The sequence below is a fragment of the Ranitomeya variabilis genome, chromosome 3 (genome assembly GCF_051348905.1).
Source record: "Ranitomeya variabilis isolate aRanVar5 chromosome 3, aRanVar5.hap1, whole genome shotgun sequence".
NCBI lineage: Eukaryota > Metazoa > Chordata > Amphibia > Anura > Dendrobatidae > Ranitomeya > Ranitomeya variabilis.
Window position 1 is genome coordinate 569,253,734 of NC_135234.1, and position 24,875 is coordinate 569,278,608.

The 24,875-nt window shown below is 40.5% G+C and overlaps 1 protein-coding gene across 5 annotated transcripts in view; it reads right to left on the minus strand.

The window, feature by feature from the left end:
* The window catches only part of SCEL (sciellin), a 118,216-nt gene that overhangs the window by 37,121 nt on the left and 56,220 nt on the right, over positions 1–24,875 (minus strand). For 4 of the 5 annotated variants that reach the window (XM_077297199.1, XM_077297202.1, XM_077297203.1 and 1 more), the window contains 9 exons: positions 21,890–21,934; positions 17,283–17,348; positions 14,555–14,626; positions 13,778–13,837; positions 10,363–10,422; positions 9,441–9,497; positions 7,848–7,901; positions 5,550–5,606; positions 4,542–4,592 (listed from right to left, as the gene is read on the minus strand). In XM_077297199.1, coding sequence (XP_077153314.1) covers positions 4,542–4,592; positions 5,550–5,606; positions 7,848–7,901; positions 9,441–9,497; positions 10,363–10,422; positions 13,778–13,837; positions 14,555–14,626; positions 17,283–17,348; positions 21,890–21,934 — 522 coding nt within the window. The remainder of the gene's footprint in view (positions 1–4,541; positions 4,593–5,549; positions 5,607–7,847; positions 7,902–9,440; positions 9,498–10,362; positions 10,423–13,777; positions 13,838–14,554; positions 14,627–17,282; positions 17,349–21,889; positions 21,935–24,875) is intronic. The other variant, XM_077297200.1, reaches the window with a different exon arrangement.

Consider the following 24,875-nt stretch of genomic DNA (forward strand, 5'->3'; position numbering starts at 1 on the left):
GCTTTTTTAACCCTTCCAGAAACCCCATGAATAAACTGACTCCGCAATGCTGGATCATTCCATTGTGTATCGATCGCCCAGCGACGAAATTCAGAACAGTAATCCTCTGCAACTCGCTCCCCCTGGCGAATAGTGCGTATCTTAGATTCTGCTAGAGCCATTCTGTCAGGTTCATCGTAGATTTTTCCAAGAGAGGAAAAAAAACTCTCCACAGAGTCAAATGCAGCAAAATCAGATGGCAAAGAAAACGCCCATGCTTGGGGATCCCCGCTTAACAATGACAACACCAGGCCCACACGCTGAGCCTCATTACCCGAGGAGATCGGGCGCATACGGAAATATAGTTTGCAAGCTTCACGAAAAGAAACAAATTTACTGCGTTCCCCAGCAAATTTTTCAGGCAAAGGGAATTTAGGCTCAGCAACTCTTCCTGTTGCTCCAGCTTGCACATTAGATACTGCTAGTCCCTGTTGCTGAACTGCCCCCCTCAACTCAGTGACCTGTAGGGACAGCGCCTCCAACTGGCAGGTTATGGAAGTCATGGGATCCATGACAAAAGAAAAAAAAAGAAACCCCTTTGTTTTTGTTTTTTTTTTCCTTTTTTGTTGTTGGGCCGATTATAATGTCACGGGGAGACTAGGTGAGCGAGAGCTAATAACCCGGGCCCCTGCAATTTCCCTCAGACTAGGGAAATCCTGACTGACCCTCTACCTGGAGTTTACACTGATGGTGTGCATGTCCAGGCCTCGAACCTCACCCTGTCTCCTGTTTCAACCCTAGGCTGAAACCTCCGCCCACCACACAGTGAAGAGGTAATACACCAATACCCACAGTTAGCACAGACAAAGATAAAGGAAAATATACACCACGCCGCAGTCACTCAGGAATACACTATAAATGTGCAGGGCAAAATAAATACAAATATAGGAAGGAGTAAATAAGACTAAGGAAAATACACCACCAGCAACGAATCTCCAACAACCAGCTCTCCACTCCAGACCGAGATAACAACGCACAAGACAGAAGCTATAATCGGCGACGCCCAATGATCAGGAGAACTATTTAAAGGCAATGGGCATGGCCCAGCTTCCAATCCGAGGATCAGGTAAATTAACCCCGGAACAGCTAGATAAAATCTAGCCGACGCCAATGAGCAAATAGTGGTCAAAAGCGGAATTACCGCTGTCTGTCGAACGACCTGGTCTGAACAGCGTCCGACATGACAGGTGCCCACACTTATGCACCTGTCACATTTTGTTTGAATGCAGATTGCACATTTTCTGTTAGTACAATAAACCTCATGTCAAGGCAGAAACATTACTGTGTCCAACAGTTATTAGATATATGAAACTGAAATAGCTGTTGCAAAAAAAAAAATTTTTACAAAACATTAAGCTTAAGATTAATAGGGGTGCCCAAACTTTTTCATATAACTGTATTCATTGAGTAACATTGGGCATGAGAGAAAAGTCAGCCAACCAGGCCAATTTTAGCCGCATTGGTTTTTTCTCTAATGTTTTTGGGTCTCTTTACTGTCACTTATGGCAGACGTCAGGAAACATTCACTATCCACAGAATTGGTCATATCTTGCTGGTCACTGGGTGTCCACCACTGAGGCTTTCCCGATTTCAACAATAAAGCTCTAAAGTACACCGTTTGAATACAGCAAGGCCTCACATGTGAGCCACCACTCTATTAATTATTTATTATCTATGAAACTGTCGGAAACAGTAGAGTACATAGATTTTTGAATGGACTGGTAGTGTGTATGTGTAGCCAAAGCCATCACTTTATTCAAACAGGGCTCTTCAACGCTCCGTTCTCTGGATCGTGGAGTTTCCTGCAATGGGGCCTACAGCGATCAACACCTTATCACCTATCCTATGTTGAGACAACCCCTTCAAAGGCTCATGTGCTATGCTACATTATAGTTCTTTAATAATGTCACCGCAAAGGTGCATTCATTTTTTGCTGCCCCGCTGCATGCCTCTGTTTTAATAGAGAGGCATGCAGAGGATTTCTCTGTTGGGCCCTGAGTGAAGAAGCATTGCTTGAAGGAGAGAATAGCTCCATACACACAGTCCACTAAAGCATTCAAGTAGGTGCAGAGCTGTACAGTCTCAATGCACAAGGCTCTGTTATGTGCAAAAGCCCTTCATGTGATTATCCATTAAGATTAATTTGGGGCTTTTTTTTTTTTTCAAGGATCCTGGAACTGTATAAATGACAAATTTTTGATAATGTAATACTTTCTATGCATTTGTTCAGTATTTATATTTATGTAACAACCAGAAATTCTGTACTTAGTACAGATCCTATTATAGCATTCCACTAAGGAGTTTTTGGAGGAAATACATTTATTCATTAAAAAAGTAGTCCACTTATGAGAAATAGTCATATATTCACAGGATTAGTGACAGATTCAAGATCAATGGGGGTTTCAGACCATGAAACCTTTACTGACCACCAGTGTACCATTGTGCCCCCTGTTTGAATGAAGCGGCGGTTGTGCATGTGTGTAAGTCTATGCATGGAATGTCAGTGTGCATGCGCGACCAGGGAACACAAGTTACTCATTCTGGCGGGGGTCTCAGCCACCAAGCCACCATTCATCTAGTATCTATCACCTAACCTGTGAATTGTTTTTAAATATAATACTCTGAAATACTGTCTATTGAATACTGCTATGATAGTATATAGCTGTGGAACAAAAACATTCGACTTACATACAATTTCATTTTGAGTGTTGTTTCCACTCCCGAGTCCCGAATGCATGTAATAATGAATATCCCTCTCTGACATGCCTAATAATTGGTATAGAGCGTGACAAAGCATCCTGAATGTGAATGGCAGTAATTGTCCACATTCAGACTCTAAATTTAGCAAGCATCATTTTCGTGCAGCTGAAATTAGTCACAAGTGCTCAGCCCTTGTGTTTTCTGATGCTTGTTAATTATTCCCATGTATTTCAAGGACACAATTTCCACCGTACTATACATAGTAGTAAAATATTAATTAATATAATGCTCCATTTTTTTAACAGAATGCAAAGTAGATGAGGACTAAAGTTCAGAACAAAGCTTCCATGGATCACTGTCAGAGAATGTGTTCCATATTGTCCATTATTTTATTTCAGAAACTGAGCTGTTTCCTATATCAAGAAATCATATTCCTGATTTAAAGTTTCTAAAGAAAGAAGCAATCTGATTTATTTCTATAGAAAGTCCAATAGGGGGATGACCATGATGTCTTGTGAGTACAAATATATACTGTATATAGTGTAAACATGTTCTAAGTATATATACAGGATAACGTACCCTATACCATAAATGATAAGCAAATAATTATGTAGTTCTTAGCTCCCCCTATTGGTGGAGGAATCACAAGGAAAATCAGTGAAAGACCATCAAAATTTCAGCAGCGGCACCCTAACTATGAGAAAGTGATTGCTTAGTGATATGTCAACAATTCCAGCAAAAGCCTCTTCAGAGAGGAAGAGGACTTTAACTCTAGTGCCAACTGTTGGAAGTAGCAATCATAAAAGTCAATATCGAGCCTTGCCACTTGCCAAATTTGGTTTAAAAGGAATCTGTCACCTCAAATTGGCGGGCTATGTAAATGCCCTGTGTCTTGTCTGATGGGCAGTGTTTCCTCTTCTTTCATTCACCCCTTCCTTCCCCGCTGTCCACAATATTTTCTTGAATTTGAGTAGGTTTCTTCCGTAGTTCACGTGTGCGCAATGCAATCTTGCCTCGTGCACGCGCAGTATGCTTTGCCTAACTGTGGGGAAAGCTGAAAAGCATTACTGCACATGCGCTGGCACACTATGTCCCGAAAGTATTTTGCTGTGTTCTGGGACATAGTGCGCCGGCGCATGCGCAGTAATGCTTTTCGGCTTTGCCCACAGTACGCGAGGCAAGATTGCATTGCACACGCGTGAACTACGGAAGAAACCTACTAAAATTCAAGAAAATATTGCGAACAGCGGGGAAGGAAGGAGTGAATGAAAGAAGAGGAAACACCGCCCATCGGACAAGACACAGGGCATTTACATAGCCCGCCAATTTGAGGTGACAGATTCCCTTTAAGTCCTCTTCCTCTCTGAAGGGGCAATTTGTATATTTAATTTCCCAGAGGACCATGCATGGTGTATAAGTCTCCTCACTCGGACATGCCAGGCCTGGCTTGTCACTCTCCACAAGGAGAAATGTTACCCTTTATATTCTAGCAATAGGGAACGCATTTATCTTTTATTTTACCTTTTTATCAATTTAGATGACATATATTGGCTTAAACTTAAATTGACCACTTCATGGTGAATTAAAAATCCAAATCACTATGTGAATACATTGGGTTTAAATTAGCACGATGTCATCCAGGGTCTAAAAATTAATCACTTAGACTCACCAAACATGACAGTGTAACCAGTAATTATGTCAAAAACTAGACTTCAAGAATATGGAGCAATGAATTACCAATGGTTGGATGCTATACCACAATGTCATAAAGTATTTCATTGCAATTCCATTACAATTCTTACCCTTTATTTATATCTCCACCAATGGAAACGAGGTCATCTAGATCTTGACTTCTTAAAGATAAAAATACAGAATAAAAGAATCATAAATAGATCTGACATTAAGGGAGAATTTTTCATAGCCAAATTAAACAATATCTGAGGGTAAAATCCTCAGCAGCAAAACTTTCGGTATAAAGTTGATGCTCAAAAAAACCTTAAAACATTACATTCTCCATATCAATTACACGATGCTCTGTTGCAACATTTACTTGGTCCCCTGAAGGTCTCTGAATCCAGCCTTCAACGATGACATGTTGACACATGTGACTTCTACAGCCTGTGATTGGCTATAGCTGTCAAAAAAGTCATTGCTGGACGTAAGAATGTAGAGACCAGGCAAGTACCGCCATGGACAAGCAAGGGGAGAAACTTGTTACCTAAAATTCACATGAAATGGAGCAGGAATAACGTGAGTTAACTGCGCTGCTGAAGAATAGTAGAAGGATACAGGCGACCGAAGAATGCTCAATGCGGTTTATTTGTCAAAGTATTTCAAAGTCATCAAAGTCAAACCATATTGAACATTCTCCGGTCTACTGGATCCTTCTACTATTCATTGGTGGCGCAGGTGCCACACGTTTTTCCTGCCCGGTTTGACATCTAGATTCCTCGTGGGCTTGCAGCAGCTGACATTTCGTGCTTTTACGGTGGTTGTGTCTTACACAACCTCATCAGGTGAGCACCTACAGGTGCTTCTCACTAAATTATAATATCATCAAAAAGTTAATTTATTTCAGTTCTTCAATACAAAAAGTGAAACTCATATACGATATAGAGTCATTACAAACAGAGTGTTCTACTTCAAGTGTTTATTTCTGTTTTTTTTCATTTAGCCATATTATCTATCACGAATAGGGGGCTTTTACACTAATGTATTAAGAAGAAATACCTTCCTCCCTGCAATTTTTTGCGGAGTTGAGTATCAATTGCATGAATTCTATTATCTGACCACCAAACTGGCTCTCTTACCCTTTCTTTGCAGTTGTAGTAGTTGTAATATCAATGAGGTTATCAAGATTTCCCGTTCTAATAAAAAAAAAATTGAATTAACGCAATTCTACAAATAAATTAAATTTACCAAAATAACATAAAATAAAATTACAATACATAGGACTTGTGTTCATATGAGGAGATGACTGCAGAGTTAAAGGAAATTTGTCAGCAGGATTTCACCTCTAAACTTTATTTGCACATGTACAGTAGCTCATTCAAAGACAAATTCAGCAATACCTTTACATGTCCAGCTTGTTCCTCCATTGCTGATAATTCAGCCTTTGAATTGATATACAAATGAGACTGAATAACTATTTATAGATCTGGAGTCTCTGTCACTCCAGCTCTATTTCCGCCCCTTCTGCTGACAGGCAGCCTCTAAGCTGTGTGACTTCAAGCAAACCAGCCAATAGTCAAACAGGAGGAGGTGGTGCTGAGAATAGAGCTGGAGTGACAGAGGTTTCAGATCTACAATAACTCTTTAGCCTTGCATATTGGCTTATGAATTTAAACAATGATCTATCAGTAATGGAGGCACAGACTGGCCATGTAAAGGTATTGCTGGATTTGTCTTTGAAAAAGCTAGATAAGTAGTTTGGGGGGGGAGCGAAATCCTGCCGAGAGATTCCCTTCAATGTACTGTACATTTGATTTGCTGATTCCACACTTTGGATATGTACACAGTGAGTTTTTACATCAATTTTGAAGTGGATATGCTTTTAATCCATGTTAAAGAATATTCAAAATATTTAAAGTGTTTTATATGGATTTTAAAGCAAATTTGATTAAAAATCCATATAAAAATGATCATTGTGAACATACCCTAAGAAATGTGCAAGAAAATGATAGTTTGGAAATTATCATTTACATACTGCAAGAAAAAATATTCTTAATTTTGGAAGTACCGTATACTCTGAAATTAGTATCTGTTGCAGTATTCCTACAAAATATTTCAGATTTAACCCTTGGCATTTAAAGGGACATAATCCACTGCAAACTCTAGTTCAAAATCTGATGTTGATAAGTAGAGATGAGCGAATCACTTCTTACAACCGTGGTCTGGGTCAGTGCTCTCAGCTGTAGATAGGAACTGCATAAATTCCCTGAGATTCTGGGGGCTGTTTTATTCGGTGGCCTGACGAAATCTGTGTGGTGTGTGGCGCGTGGCACATAGGCGACGTCTTGCCAATTCGGCTAGTAAAATACTGATCCTGGGATCCTACAAGGTAAGGAGATTTGTGCAGGTCATGTCCATTGACAGAGAGCACTGACATGTACCATGGAGTAAGATTGTGCAATGCGAAGCGCTCAACTCTATTGATAAGGTATTATTCACACTAGTCTACAGGAGCCGGTTTATTAGGACTGGTGTTTTGTATGCCAGTCTTGAGCCATGGTATACTGGAGAAGGATGCACTAAATTCATTAATGTTTAGTGCACCTTTCAGCTGCTGTGCATCAGAAATGTACTCCAGAAATGATATGCCTACCGTCAGACAAACATTGAAATTATAAGACCACTCATGTTCGTAGCTCTGTGTGCTCATTCACATGGCTGAGGTAGATGTGATCTGGCCACCATTAACCCAGCACAGTCTTGTTTGTTCATTTGGAAAGTATCCTGACCATATCCTAAGATGTCTTACTTCCATCCAGTCCTGATTTTGGTATAAAAGAATTCAAAATGGTTCAAAGGAGTTAATGAGTAGCTGATTTTAGGAAGTGATCAGATTGCTATTCACATGATGGTTTTTTTTAAGGTGCTCATAACTGACAAGTTTTTCAAGCAGAAACTACTTCAGGAAATTTGGCATTTTTTTTCTTAAATAAAAATGCTTACAAAGCTCAATAAAATGGCAGGTGTGCTTGTAGCCTACTATTGTATGGTATAGATTGGCTTTAAAGTGAGAAATGACTGAAGCATCATCCGCTTACTTCTTTTTAATATGTGGCAGTTTTGGAAAGTTAAATAAACTAAAAAAATGATCAAAAGTCTGAACATATTAATATAAATTTAATTTTTCAATAGACATAAAAAAGGAACAGTCTTACAAGCATTTTTTAAGTGATTTTTCAGGCATATTTCAGAGCAGACCTGCTCCAAAAAAAGCCTTAAAAATGAGTGACGTACAATTAGAAACCCTTTAGAAAAGAAAAGCAGTAACCAGAGTTGTTGCCATTGGTGTGATATTTGCTTTGTACCACATAGGATACATCTCTCCACACGCGTAGTCCTTGCTTAATTGCCTGAAAAAACTAAGAAAGAACAGTTACCTGGTTTTGACATCTGGTTTCTTAATTTCAATCAAGTTGTCAAGGTTATCATCCCTATAAGTAGAGAAATGTTTACAGTCTATATCTTGACAGCATCATGATTCAAAATTATATCTTAATACTGCTGCAAGATGTTTTTTATGACACAGAGCGCAGTGTGTGCAGTGATGATTCTCCGGTGCCAGCAGTGGGGCCGAACGGTCGTGTAAATTGCAAGTATGCGATATGCATAAATCCCGCCACATTATGACTAGGAGTGCACGATCTCACTCAACGCAAGGGAATTGAGCGAAGGCTCAGATATCTAGTCGGAATGTGACCAGGAGTATGTATATCACATACTTACAGTCATGTGACCGCTTGTTCTGACCACCCAGGACAGAAACTACTAATAGCGTGTGACTGCAACTTTTTGTCATAAGCCAGGACAACCCCTTTAACGACATCTGCGTGAATTTTTTTTTTGTGACTGCAATTTAAGAGCCATAACAGCATTTATTTTATGTTTTACTGATGCAGTCATATGGGGTCATTTACAAAAAAAAGAAAAAACATTATGGGGGTCACTGTATGAATTAACAATGAATTCTTACTATTCTTATAACTTTTTATATGGCGTGGGAACCCCTCTATTCTTGATAACCAGTCTTGCTAAAGCTGACAGGTGAGGGTTGCAGCTGTCAGTTTTACCTGTCTGGTTATCAAAAATACATGGGAACCCCGTTTTATTTTTTCATTATTTATTACGCAGGCAGCGACTGATGAATACTCCCATCAACCGTTACCTGCTCTCACTGTTAACAGTTGAACTCAACTCTCAACATTGGCCCCTGCTAGTGCTGATTGCAGAGTGAGCAAGGGACAAAGATGTGAGCCGTCTTCAGCACCTGGCACCGGGGAACAGTGCAAACAGTACTGCTGATTGCCAGGTGCCGGTACGTGTGATACTGATGTGGCACACGGGCAGCACATGGTTGCCTCTCTTTGGGTTCTCCCCCTTGAGAAAGCTACATGCGAAATGCATGTCGGGGCAGTGCTGGTGGGCTAGTATTGCACCTCCCTCATCATGGGTAAGCAATATAATACATGACCTATCTCTCTTGTCTCACTTTGTACTTTGGCTATCGTACCCTTTACTATATATGGTGCTCTGAGCTTGATCATATAGGTGTATGGCACATTGAGTGCTGTTCTATATGCTGGATCTATTTATTGCTCTCCATAATTATTCCTCCTTATTTGACACATTTATATATTGATGGTAATTATGTTGTGTGTATTGTTTCAATAAATTTTTTTTAAATTTATTGTTGGTTTGCGGCTACTCCATTTTTTGCTTTTGATTATAGTGTTTGGAGTACTCCACCGCTTGATCATGCGGTACTGATCTATTGTGAGTGAGGACACTAAACCTTAGTTCTTTACCTTGATAACGTTTTTTTGTGCCATACGAATTTTTTCTCACCGGTATATTCTACATTTTTGCACAGAATTTGATATAAAGGTTCACATGTTTGCACTTATAAAATAGAACACACATAAGATGAAATAAGTAAACCAGTACGCCTGTTCGGAAATTGTTCGAACACTTACTTTTTTTTAAAGTTCTTTGCTGTATTTGATATTTCAATAAAGTCATCCAGCTGTTCCCTTAAAAGAAAAGTTACAATATGTAAAGCATAAATTTAAAAGTTCAAATATTAATATTTACACTTCACTTTACAATAATAGGTATAATATGAAGAATAGAAATGTATATTTAAAAATGTAAGACAAAATAGATCTTGTGAACAAATGGGATTGAAAAATGATCAATTGTATGATCTAATTCCATCCTTAACACTAAATATTTAGGCCCGATTCATTATTTGCATTTTTTGAAGTCATTTTTCTTTCTTTGTTTTGTGGTATTCACTGAAGTTTATAACGTCAAATCTATTAAAATGGTGCACGTGGGTCATGAATTTGGCGCAAAGTAAAAAAATGGTCTTTTTTCCTGTCATTAACCATTATTGCGACTTTTTAAGCAAAATCTCACAAAATATGCAACTTTTAGAAAAGATTTAAATAAAGCTACAGATTATGACTTTTTTTTAAATGAAAACATCTGGATTCTGAACAAAAAGGGAAAAAGAAACAAAAACAACAGAGCACATATAAAATAGACTTCAACAATGACACAAATAGAATAATAAAATGGGTGCAAACAAAAGGCATAAAACTCACAAGACTAGACAAAAAACAGGTGCAAATGTAATGGTGAATTGAGCCATAGTTTATGCAGCCATTAGAAGGCCGTTTTCATGGAGCTTCACTTTTATCCTACACAGATTTGTATGAGGAAATTAAAAAGCATCATGTTTTTCCTAGCTGTGCTCCATTTAGGTAGCTAACATTGTAATAGTAAGTATCTTGTCCTCTAACAATAGTGATGATCAGTATAAATGTAAGAAGCAATCATGTAAGGCTTCAGTAAGTACAGACATATTCTTTCAGCTTGGGGTGTTATTTTTACCTCTTCTTTGCTTTGTCTGTGGTGGGTTTGATGTCAATGAGGTTATCAACATCTTGAGCACTATTAAATCAATAAAAACAGCAAAAATTAGCTATTTAGTAAAACCTCTCAGCAGACAGGAAAACCGGTCACAGTCCGTCTACTCATACTCACATTATACATACAAAGGGTTTCTTTGTCAACTCCGCTTTATGTCTATGTGTCTATATTAATAATGTCTCACTAATAATGTACCGAGCAGCAGATTTCCCTTTTTATGGGTGCCGGTTCAGAGGCATAACATGTAGATCAGGGTCTCCTACCTATCTACAGTGGACTATATGTAATATGTAGCTATCAAAACCCCTCAGCACAACTGCTAAATCTGCACCCCTTATAGCTATGCCCAGCGTAAAGCTACGTGTCTTCCATGGTCTGAGCTACTGTGTTTGGTGGCTTGGGTATTCATTCATCATTTGGTCCTAACAAAGCATGAGATTGCTATGTGAGAAATTTCACCAATGTTGACCTGTTTTGTATACTTTGTACTCAGATCCCAATTTTTTTCTCTTTCTGAGAGCTCTTCAGCACCTTCATTCTTGCCAATCATTAAGGCTGGTTTCACACTTGCGTTTTTGTCTGCAGCGTTTTTTGCACAAAAAACGCATGCGTTTTTCCCCCTATATTTAACATTGAAAACGCATGCGTTTTTTTGTACGCGTTTGGTCGCGTTTTCAAACGCATGCGTTTTTTTCTGCATGCGTTCTTTTTCAAAAATGCAACCTGTAGTATTTTTTTGCGCGTTTTTTTTGCCGCAAAAAAACGCATGCGTTTTTTCGCGGCAAAAAATGCATTGCTGTCTATGTAAACGCATGCGTTTTTAAGCACATGCGTTTGTTTGCGTTAAAAACGCATGCGTTTTTATAGAAAAAACCCAGAAAACAGACTGAAAAGCCACCCACCACCATCAAGGTGATAAAGGGATCCAAACCCTAACCCTAAGGGTATGTTTCCACGGTCAGGAAACGCTGCTTTTTTGACGCTGCGCAGAGCTGCAGCGTCAAACAAGCAGCGTCCAGATGTTCCAGCATAGTGGAGGGGATTTTATGAAATCCCGTCTCCACTATGCGTGGAAACCCGCACGCGGCGGCCCTGCGACTACGGACATGCTGCGCGTCTTTTCAGATCGCAGCATGTCCGTTCACCTTGCGGGGACGCAAGGCATATCACAGGGCGCTATGGGAGAGAGCGATCATCCCGGATGTGAAGAGTTAACACATCCGGCATGATCGCGTCCCAGAAAGGGGGCGGGGCTTAGCGCCGAGCGGCTTCGCCGCTGCGGCGATACCGCCGGCCATCCTGACAGTGGAAACATACCCTAACTCTACCCCTAACCTCACCACTAACCGTTTAATGAACATTTTCTGACAGTCATAGTGCCACGTATTTAAGTGCCACGTATCACTTATTTCAGTGCCACGTATTTCAGTGCCAAGTATTTCAGTGCCACGTATTTCAGTGCCACGTACCACGTATTCAGTGCCACGTACCACGTATTCAGTGCCACGTACCACGTATTTCAGTGCCACGTACCACGTATTCAGTGCCACGTACCACGTATTCAGTGCCACGTACCACGTATTCAGTGCCACGTACCACGTATTCAGTGCCACATACCACGTATTCAGTGCCACGTACCACGTATTTCAGTGCCACGTACCACGTATTCAGTGCCACGTACCACGTATTCAGTGCCACGTACCACGTATTTCAGTGCCACGTACCACGTATTTCAGTGCCACGTATTTCAGTGCCACGTATCACGTATTGAGTGCCACGTATTTCAGTGCCACGTACCACGTATTCAGTGCCACGTACCACGTATTCAGTGCCACGTACCACGTATTTCAGTGCCACGTACCACGTATTTCAGTGCCACGTATTTCAGTGCCACGTATTCATTGCCACGTATTTCAGTGCCACGTACCACGTATTCAGTGCCACGTACCACGTATTCAGTGCCACGTACCACGTATTTCAGTGCCACGTACCACGTATTTCAGTGCCACGTACCACGTATTTCAGTGCCACGTATTTCAGTGCCACGTATCACGTATTCAGTGCCACGTACCACGTATTCAGTGCCACGTACCACGTATTCAGTGCCACGTACCACGTATTTCAGTGCCACGTACCACGTATTTCAGGGCCACGTATTTCAGTGCCACGTATCACGTATTTCAGTGCCACGTATTTCAGTGCCACGTATTTCAGTGCCACGTATTTCAGTGCCACGTATTTCAGTTACGTTTAGGGGATAGGGGTAGGGTTAGGGTTAGGGTGACCAGGACATTCTTCTAATAAAAAGCTACCCCTAACCCTAACCCTAGCTAATTCTACTATTAGTGGATTTTCTAGTTGATTTTTTCATGGGGGGGAAAAAAAAAAAAAAAAACCGCATGCGTCTAAAAAGTGCGGCATTTTGCCGCGACATGCGTTTTTTCACCACATGCGTTTTTTCAAAAACGCATGCAGATCAAAACGCAAGTGTGAAACCAGCCTAAGTGATGGAGAATCCTAGAAATATGCCATCACTTACTAGGATAGGAATATCCTTTTAAGCATATGGTCCACAGAAGCATTAGCCACAGTATGGACCTGCATTGTAGTCCGTATGGTGCTTTAGTTCTTCAAGGGGGGAAATACCTCTATGATATGGCATATGCTCAAACATGTCTGTCACAGATTCCTCCAGTGAGCCTCCATGTGAATTCTGAAGGCAGTGCAGGGCACAGTATGGCCTGTGCTATTCTATACTGCCATATTCCGGACCATTGTGATGTGGATCCTGAATATAGTTCAATGCTCTTTTGTTTACTGTCACTTTTGAAATCTAGACAGCAGTGGGTCAATTCATTAAGATTGATGTTGGGCATGCCGGTTTAAATGAAGGGCTCGCTGGAGTGTGATTCTCCAAATTATTTATTAGGCACACACCACTTAATGAATTCAGCGCACCTCCACTTTGGGGTGCAATTCTGGGTGCCTCACCAGGAATACTACGCATTTCTGGGGTAAGAAACGTCAGCAATTTTAATTAAACTTACAGGAACACGCATCTATGCCCTGTCCTGCCCCAGTTCTTCCCCACCTCAATTTTGGTGGAGCAGCTTCAAACTGAAATATATCCCTGTTGCGAAAAATGTAGCAGCTTTTAAAAGCTTTTTAAGCCAGTTCTCTGGGGTAAAAGCTTTGATGAATCGCCCCCTTATGATCATCACAATTTACAATGTTTATATCTCTTTATCTGCAAAGTTTGTCAAAAATGTCAGAAGTGTCAGGTTATCACTGATAACTTATCAGGAGTGACTGCACACAGGATAGTTATTGAAAGGTCACAAAATAAAAGATAAATTGCGACAGAACGACATATTACCTTTTATTGCTGGGCACTTTTGAGGTTGAAATTTCAATGAGATTATCAATATCTTGGCTTCTGTTAGAAATAGGAGAACTGAGATTAATATATACTGTTATTATAGCTAAGTCTAGTTATAGATAGTGACAGACATTTTCCTATAATACCGTTAGGTCCCCCAAAAGGAAAAGTATCACATGCTATTGATGCAACGGACAGAGATTGTGACCCAATAATTAGATTAGTCAGAACAATTTGCGGACATGCAGGAATGTGTCATACTTTTTTTTAAAAGGGTTTTTCTCAAATATTAAGATATCTTCTAACTGTGGGTAAGGGGTTAACTAGCTCATTACCAGGGATCTGACATAGAGACCCAGAGCAATCATAAGAACGGGACTCTGAAACCGGAGATCCGGACTTTGCAAAGTCCCATCCTGATTGGAGCGAAGGTGCACATGCTCACGATGCTCCATTCAGGATGGGACGTTGCAGAGTCCCGTTCTCCGTTCCCAGTAGGTTCCCCAGTGATCGGCAACATATTCCCTATCTTGTTTATAGAGGGTAACTTGCTATTTTAGGAAAAACCTTTTAAAGTGAAATCCAAAAAATGAAATTCTCAAAGAAAGGTATAATCACACGCAGCAGATTTGTAGCAGACATTTCTGTCACTGTCCCATTCACTAGAATGAATGACTGATCAAATTGAATGATTTTAGATGAATAGAACTGATTTTCAGTGGAAGCAAAAAGTGATGCTGACTAGTACTGTAAATCCACTTGAATCAACTATACCTCTGCTTTCTTTCCATTGGACTTCTTCTTTCTCCAGTTTCTGAAATGACTGGCTTACTGGGGTATGAAGGCCTTAAAAATTAATATTATAGCATTACATATTAGTACATGCCTGTGGGTAATTTCATTAGCCATTTTTTATGCAATTAATAGTGATGATGAGCGAATATTACTCATGATTTCCCGAGCACGCTCGGGTGTCCTCCGAGTATTTTTTAGTGCTCAGAGATTTAGTTTTCATCGCCGCAGCTGAATGATTTACATCTGTTAGCCAGCATAAGTACATGTGGGGGTTGCCTGGTTGCTAGGGAATCCCAACATGTAATCAAGCTGGCTAACAGATGTAAATCATTCAGCTGCGGTAATGAAAACTAAATCTTCGAGCACTAAAAAATACTCAGAGGACACCCGAGCGTGCTCGAGAAAACTCGAGTGACGAGTATATTCGTTCATCACTAGCAATTAAACATTATTATTGAGGCAATTTTCATACTTTTTATATACAGTAAGAAAATAAAATTGGAATTATAGTAACATTAATATACCAAAATTCCAGTATATTTTCAGAAAGTATAAATCTATATACTTTTAGAAAATGCCAGCCGGCATTTTATAATCATACACGTTTTCATGTACAGACATGGGTTTGGTTTTTTTTTATAAAAAAAAAGGCAAATAAATTATGTAGGCACCTCTTAAACACAAAGGTTAAATATGATAAGTATACATTGGAATCTTTAAGAAGTCGTTAAAATTACAGAGATCCAAAATCTCTATGGTCTACATGTCATTATTAACGTCATAATGTTGGTAAGTGTCCTAATAGATTGACGATCAATGGGGCTGATTCATCACTAGCGTAGCCCCTGCTCATGCTATACCAGTCATGATGGAGTAGAAAAGGCGCATGCCACTTAATGTGAGTGGTGTTTGCCTCTGTGCGCCAAACCCAGAAATGTTACATGAGAATGGAGTAGTAATTCTGCCGTAAAAAAGTGCAACGACATTACATGAATCGGATGAGCAGGTGTGACCACACTTTGTGGAGCCCCAGTTCTGCCCATTTTGGCAAAGCTGATCCAAAGTGGCAAAAAGTTGACTTTTTTTTGTTCTTCTCTGCCATTCTTTTGGCATAAAAGCTTTGATGAATCAGCCCCAATGTGTATAAAGGCGTCTTGACTTTCCCCCGACAGATAAAGCTGGGAGAGAGAAGGTTCTAGCACATTGGATTACCAATAGTTGATTCTTAAATTATCATATAGAAAACCGGAGCACTTGGCTAAGCCGAGATCTCCCGTGTATGGATGAATCAAAGGAGTTACGTGTTGTCTAAATATCTAATGTGTATGGGGGACTTTACCTAACTCTGGAGTTACACCAACGTTAAGAATTTTGTTATTCAATTTCATATTTGGAACAGAAAAACAAAATTCACAACAAGGGCTGTATCCATCATGTTTCCGTTATGCCATTTGTCTTTTTTTAAAATAGTACAGCATACAGGGATATTTGTTCGGGTAAGGATGATGGATTTTTTGGATGTTTACTTGACCTAAGGGTTCATTCAGATGTGCCTATTATACAAACATGTGCTGTCCGAGAAATATAGGAACAGCACACTGACATGTAATTCAATTGGGTTGTTCTCATGGACCAAGTGTCTGTGTGAAAAAAATTGCAGCCTGCACTTGTCTTTTTCCTTATATTGGATGAGACTCGTCCAATCAAATCATGGATGGCACATGGATGGCACACGAACGTAAAATACAGATATATGGATGGCACACCGATGTCACACGAATGTAAAATATGGATATATGGATGGCACATGGATGGCACATGAATGTAAAATACGAACATATGGATGGCACACGGATGAAAATCATCTTATTGTTTGCAAGCCATTGGTACATGAGTAAAAATGTTCATGTGAACCATTGACTTGCATTGGTCAGTGCGCGGGCAATCAGTATGGTACACGGACGTTCAATACATTTTTCAGAATGAGTCTTAAATGTGACAATCAGAGAACATATATTGTCTCTTAGGCTTCTTTCACACTTCAGTTGTTTGGCGTCAGTCTGCTCCGACATAGTGACGGATCTACGGATCCGTCACAATTGTTGAGAAAACGGTTCTAACGGATCTGTTTTTTTGACGGATCAGTTACTTGGGGGTTGTCTGGGAAAAGTATATACTTTTTGGAGCATGCGCAATTGAAAAAACGGATTGGGGCAACGGATCCGCCGAAATGGCGGTTCGCGCCTTATCCGTCGCGTCCGCCATTCCATAGAATGGCCACCTATGGGCGACGGATCCGTCGCGACCGTCATTTCGGCGGATCCGTCAAGACAAGACATCCGGCTAGACAATGTCTGCCAAATTTCGACGGATCCGTCGCATGGCAGATGGAACGGACGACCATCCGCCACAATCCGTCGATAATGCATGTCTATGGGAAAATAGCGGATCCACACCAAAAAAAGGCGAATCCGCTATTTGAGGAAAATGGCGGTTTCAGACTGATGCCAAAAGACTGAAGTGTGAAAGAGGCCTTACTAGTAAGGGATTGATAAATTAAAAAAAATAAGGAAATTAACATTTTATGATTAGGTTTTCATTTACCAATAGCAAAAGAAACTTTACAAGCAAACGTATTTTCCATTTGGGCAGAAAGCATAGCCAGAAGATAAAGCCGATGTAAGATAACTTTACAATGTTTATTTACCGCTCATCAGTTTTGGCAATAGGTGATCTTGGTGGTAAGTTTGGCTTTTCATCAACATTTTGAATCCTAAAAGTGAAGTAAGTCAAATATTACATACATATGATGAAAGCCATTAAACCCCTTCTTGATGTCCGCCATACATTTGTCACTATCAGCAGCATCTAACAGGCGCAATAAGGGTAGTGTGCTAATTCAGGTGCTCATCTCCTCCCACCCACCTTGCAAGGCAATCATAGAGGGCCAAGGTTTGTCATGGCAGCCGGGTCCTTATGAAGGCCCCTGGTGTGAAGCCCAGCCTTGAGCTGGGCTTCATAGGAGATGATCATTTTGTCTATATACTGCAATATTTTAGAATTTCACCATAACTATAAGATGTGCGTACTCCTGCCAACATTCCAACTAGATGGGGGCAGCCTCACTCAATGCAAGTGTATTGAGAGAGCCCAGAAATAGTCTAGTTGAAATGTGGCCTTAAAGGGACTCTGTCACCTGAATTTGGAGGGAACAATTTTCAGCCATAGGGGCGGGGTTTTCGGGTGTTTGATTCACCCTTTCCTTACCCACTGGCTGCATGCTGGCTGCAATATTGGATTGAAGTTCATTCTCTGTCCGCCGTAGTACATGCCTGCACAAAGCAATCTTGCCTTACGCAGGCATGTACTATGGAGGACAGAGAATATCCATCAGTGAGCTCGCTCTCACAGGAGAGATTACAACCCATATCTTCCTTTTCTTCCTTTTTCTAAACTTCTTTTAACTTATTTATACCAATAAAGCTTCTCTCATCTTTGATAAGATCATGAATCAGGCTAATAAGAGTACAGAAAAAGAAAGACAAAAGTTATAAACTTTATCAGAATAAAATCACTAATGGATCCCAGTTAATTACGGTATGTAGCCATCAATAGACAGTTGAACACAGAGGTTTAGAAGGCAAATGGTGCAAACATTTTTACCCCAATTTCAAAAATTATTTTTAGGCAAAAAATACATACATGAATGTAAAAAAATGCCCCCATACAATATCCTTAAGCTAAAATCCTGAAATTCAAGTGAAACTGTAGGCATCTTCTATTAAGTTATCAGTCACCCATCTTACTTCCAGCAAGCTCAGACAAAGAAGCATTTAATGTACTACTTCTATACAATAGATTACATAAAATGGATCTACTATGTTATAGCTAACGCAGGGGAAGCTGCATTAAACAAGTAGTTAAAGAACCCCAAAGACAGACTCTTCATATTCATGCACTGCCTCTTTGGGTTTTCCTTTATGTGTAACACAGTTTTGCCCAAATTCTTACTATATAAATATTGCCTAAATCAGGGGTGGAGAACTGCAGGCCCACGGGCCGTTTACGCACATCGATGGCCTTTTATCCGGCCACTGGACAGATTCCTGGGGACCGCAGTGCTTGGGCCGGCAGCTGTATTTTGCCGGCCGCCAGCCCTTTAGTTTGTTCTTGCTCTGAACACTGAGGCCCGTGCAATAAAATATTACATCCTGACACCAGTGCCAGTGTCAGGACGCACTTTGTGGATGGAGTTAGTGCACAAATTGTACGGCCCCTGAAGGATGACATAAATATCCAAATGGCCCTCGGCAGAAAGAAGGTTCCCGACCCCTAGCCTAAATATTAATTTAATAATTGAAATACAGCAAGGGTTTTCTAGGAGATTTCTTGGTTCTGAATCTTATTAACCCAATGCTTCTTGGTAACTGATCAGCTGATTGGGGCTGCATTGTACCGTAACAGAGATAGCGCCATGCATTGTATAGTGGCCACTAAAGATAATTGCATCCCTTTTCCGTTCCAGTGGGGAGAAAACCTGTGCTACTATAACACACACATATATATATATATATATATATATATATATATATATATATATATATATATATACACACACACAGACACAATATATGGCGTTGTGCCAATTTCGTTGTGCTGCTACATCTTCAATTGACAGATCAGTTGGGGCATCTGGAGTGAATGACTACTGTAATTGAAAATTTTCATCCTTGTGAACTAGGCTTTTTCTGCAGCCTGTGCATGGATTTCTGTAAACCCCATTTAGATGGACAAAACCTTTGCAGACATTTCTATCACAAACCTGCTGCCTGTGATCAGAGTAAACCTGTGGATATCTGCGTGTATAACAGTGCACGGTCAGCATATTGAACATATACATGATATAATTTTATATATACTGTGTATATATATATATATATATATATATATATATATATATATATATATATATATAAACTGTATTAGTGATCGTTCTGTCCCATCATTATTCCTCAGCTGGTGGAAAGAGGCCGGGAAACAAGCGTTGAACAACTTCAGTATTGTCGATCAAACTCATTTAGCGGCCAGAGGTCAGCGCATGTAAATACCACCGAAATACTTTTGTGTGATGTGCAATATGTTAGCATTTGGGCCCCATTTAAACTTTGCCTAGGGCCCCACTTTGCCTAAAACTGGCCCTGCCTACAAGTGTACAATGATATTATATAGTCACCATGTGACAAGTGGGCCTGTGTAACTTCAAATGCCAGGGCTGAATTTTAGTCCCAGTCCAGCCCTATATATATATATATATATATATATATATATATATATATATATATATATATATATATATATATATATATATATGTATATATATATATATATATATACAGTACAGACCAAAAGTTTGGACACACCTTCTCATTTAAAGATTTTTCTGTATCTTCATGGCTATGAAAACTGTACATTCACACTGGCGGCATCAAAACTATAAATTAACGCATGTGGAATTATATACTTAACCTTAACAAAAAAGTGTGAAACAACTGAAATTGTGTCTTATATTCTAGGTTCTTCAAAGTATCCACCTTTTGCTTTGATGACTGCTTTGCACACTCTTGGCATTCTCTTGATGAGCTTCAAGAGGTAGTCACCGGGAATGGTTTTCACTTTACAGGTGTGCCCTGTCAGGTTTAATAAGCTGATTTCTTGCCTTATAAATGGGGTTGGGACCATCAGTTGTGTTGAGCAGAAGTCTGGTGGATACACAGCTGATAGTCCTACTGAATAGACTGTTAGAATTTGTATTATGGCAATAAAAAGGCAGCTAAGTAAAGAAAAACGAGTGGCCATCATTACTTCATGAAATGAAGGTCAGTCAGTCTGAAAAATTGGGAAAACTTTGAAAATGTCCCTAAGTGCAGTGGCAAAAACCATCAAGCGCTACAAAGAAACTGGCTTACATGAGGACCGCCCCAGGAAAGGAGGACCAAGAGTCACCTCTGCTTCTGAGGATAAGTTTATCCAAGTCACCAGCCTCAGAAATCGCAGGTTAACAGCAGCTCAGATTAGAGACCAAGTCAATGCCACACAGAGTTCTAGCAGCAGACACATCTCTACAGCAACTGTTAAGAGGAGACTTTGTGCAGCAGGCCTTCATGGTAAAATAGCTGTTAGGAAACCACTGCTAAGGACAGGCAACACGCAGAAGAGACTTGTTTGGGCTAAAGAACACAAGGAATGGACATTAGACCAGTGGAAATCTGTGCTTTGTCTGATGAGTCCAAATTTGAGATCTTTGGTTCCAACCACCGTGTCTTTGTGCGATGCAGAAAAGGTGAACGGATGGACTCTACATGCCTGGCTCCCACCGTGAAGCATGGAGGAGGAGGTGTGATGGTGTGGGGGTGCTTTGCTGGTGACACTGTTGGGGATTTATTCAAAACTGAAGGCATACTGAACCAGCATGGCTACCACTGCATCTTGCAGCGGTATGCTATTCCATCCGGTTTGTGTTTAGTTGGACCATCATTCATTTTTCAACAAGACAATGACCCCAAACACACCTCCAGGCTGTGTAAGGGCTATTTGACCAAGAAGGAGAGTGATGGGGTGCTACGCCAGATGACTTTGCCTCCACAGTCACCAGACCTGAACCCAATCGAGATGGTTTGGGGTGAGCTGGACTGAAGAGTGAAGGCAAAAGGGCCAACAAGGGCTAAGCATCTCTGGGAACTCCACCAAGATTGTTGGAAGACCATTCTCGGTGACTACCTCTTGAAGCTCATCAAAAGAATGCCAAGAGTGTGCAAAGCAGTCATCAAAGCAAAAGATGGCTACTTTGAAGAACCTAGAATATAAGACATATTTTCAGTTGTTTCACACTTTTTTTGTTAAGTATATAATTCCACATGTGTTAATTCATAGTTTTGATGCCTTCAGTGTGAATGTACAATTTTCATAGTCATGAAAATACAGAAAAATCTTTAAATGAGAAAGTGTGTCCAAACTTTTGGTCATATATTTGGTATATATATATGTGTCTATTGAATATACCCGATAATGTCATGTAAGACGCTGAATTATTATCAAAAACCTGTGGTAGGCACAGTTTTCTTATCGATCAATGTGAATTAGGATGTATAATGCGATTTGAGATCATGGCTTCTTCCCTTCTTCTCAGAGCCACAACTGCTGGATTGCTAAACTGCACTCAGTATTGTGCACACAGGCGCCATTATTTTTGCATAATTCATCAACAAACTACTAAACTTAAAGAATATCCTGAATAGACAAAGGTGGACATTTTACCTGGGTGAGGTGGGTGGACTTGGCTTTTCATCTGTCTTTTCAAACCTAAAAAAACACATTCATCTCATCATAACCAATAAATCAGAATAATGGTATGAAACATGTATTCCTGATATTAATGCCGTGAAACCTAGCACCACTGGTTTTGTTCCAGTTTGACAATTAGCAATGTATTGCTTACAACGGTGACATTGTAGATCATGCACTGAGTGCGCTATTGAAAGGGCGAGCGGTTACCATAGCAACCTGAAAAATGTAAATGTCTATCGCTGTCAGTGAACTGCGAAGATTAACACTAGCTGAAGAAATGTTAACCAGCAAATATCCTCACATGGTCCACTGGCATCCTACTATATGCCCAAAGCCTAAATTACACATGTTTATAGACTCTTATATACAATATGCCTGTTATATATTGTGTTAACATGTCCATACCTCACTAACAATGTAATTTGTTCCATAGATGTCACTTGTGTGATTTATATAGTAATAATGATAATAATTTTTCATTTCTATAACGCCAACATATTACACATTTGAGGGGTCATGTACAAACAATAAAGACATAGCAGAGTAACACATAGCTCACCAGTTACATTAGGAGGGATGGCCCTGCTCTCCAGCTTACAATCTATAAGGAAATGGCAGGACATAATAGGTAGAACGTGCTTTTCATGTGTGGTCCAGCCTTCATAATAGATATGGGTTCTGATATGAAGCTTCATGATCCGGTTATCAGCCAGTATCTGTCATCACAGTCACCAGCGAATATTGGGCACATGGAGGATGTGGAGACAGAAGAATAAGAGGGACCAGATTTTGAGGAAAATGTAGGAAGAAGGAACAAGGGAGAGTTAGATTTGTGAGGTGAGGTGATAGGTCGGTCTAAAGAGATGTGCTTTTAGAGCACACTTAAAAATGTGGTGACTAAATTTTAATCAAATTATCTGGGGTGGTGCATTCTAAAGTGCTAGTACAGCACGAGAGAAGACTCGGAGATGGAAGTGATTATGGAGTATGTTCACTTGTAGATCAGTTTCAGAACTGAGAGCATAGGTAGGGTGATGAAAATTGATGTGGGATGAGATGTATAGCGGTGCAGATTAGTGGAGAGTTTTGTGGGTGAGGGAGATAAATTTCTATTGTACTCTGTAGAAAGTAGTTAACTGGTGTAATGACTGGTACAGGATGGAGGCATTGGTGAAGCTGCTGGACAGACATACAACCCTGGATGCTGCATTTAGGATGGATTGGAGCAGACAGAGTTTAGTTAAAGGGAGACCAATTAGTAGAGAGTTGCAGTTGTCCAGATAAAAATGAATAAGAGCTACGACAAGAGTTCTTACAGTTTTCAAAGTAAGAAAAGGTCAGATCCTGGAGATGTTTGTAAGTTGCATGTGGCATGAGCCAATGAGCGATTGGATATAGGGATTAAAGGAAAGTTCTTTGTCAAATATGACCACAAGAGTGGGAAATTTAATAAGCAAATTGTTTCTTCAGAGAGAAAGAGGACTCTATAGCATCACCTGTTGGAAGTAGCGATCCTGCAAGTTTGTTTATTCATGAAATTCTAGACAGACTCAATGATATTGAGAGCAGGGCTGTTAGGGGTCGAGTTCCCGCCTCTACACAGGGGGAATCTCGGGCCATCTCCGCTGCGGTCTCCCATTCTTCTCCTGCCGCAGTGGAGCCTGCTCAGCGGAGACGTTGGTCCCAGTGTCTCGCTCAGTCTGACTCTGTGCAAAGGGTTACTGCTGCTTTTCCAGCTTCTGCCATTGAAGCCAGTGCTGGGCAGCGGTGAGCAGACGCTTTTGGGACTAAGTCCTGCTTTTCTCCTTCTGAGCATGCCCAGGGTAAGATCTCTCATTGGAGATCGAGGGTCACATGCTTGGATACTGCAGCAAAGCCCATTGGTTCTCCAGGAAGGTCCTGAAGGTGCTCAGGCTCTGTGGTAGCCTCTCATTGGTCTTTCTAGTAAGGTCTTGTACTTGCTGCAGCTATATAAGGTTCACATGGCCGCATGGCCATGCGCTAGTATCAATGCATGTTATGAGTTTTGCGCCAATGTGGTCACGCTTGTGTGGATTCAGGAACCCGGCTGAAATAAGCCACTTAGAATACCGGCACCTCCAGTGAGGAGATTTGTTGTGAACTCTGTTTTCAGGCTCCCTCTTGTGGTCACAGGTGGTATTGTGTGACTTTTGTTTTGGGCTCCCCCTGGTGGCTTTGTTTGTTATCCTGCGGGTCTGTGGCTGATCAGCTGCCTCGCTATTCACTTGGGAGTTTCCTATTTAGCTCTGTTTCACTTCCACTTGTTGCCGGCTGTCAATGTACTCAGTGCTATTCTGATTACTCCTGATTATCTTCGGTTTCAGTCTCTTCAGGAGAAGCTAAGTTCTGTTTAATTATTTTTTGCTCATCAGTCTGCAATATGATTTCTGTGTATGATGAGTTTAGTCCAGCTTGCTAATATGTGATTTCTTCTGCTGGTTTGCTCTGGGGTACAGAGTTGCTTCCCCCGCACCGTTAGTTGGTGCGGGGGCTCGAGCGATCTCTGTGTGGATATTTTGAATAGGGTTTTTAATTGACCGCACAGTTCCCTTTCTATTTTCTGCTTTCTAGTGTTAGCGGGCCTCATTTGCTAAATCTAATTTCATCTCTGCGTTTGTGCTTTCCCCTTAACTCACCGTTAATATTTGTGGGGGGCTATTCTATATCTTTGGGGTCATTTCACTGAGGCAAGTGAGGACTTTCGTTCCCTCTAGGAATAGTCAGTTTCTCAGGCCGTGAAGAGACGTCTAGGATTTTCAGGTCACGTTCCATGGCTGCCTATAGTTGTTTGCGGATAGGATCAGGTTGCGGTCAATTCAGTTACCACTTCCCCAGAGTTTGTAGTCGGTTTAGTTACTTAGCTAGTCCTACTTGCGATCCTTGCCACTAGGATCATAACAGAGATTGTGTGTACGGTTTCAGGGCCGCGGCTGAA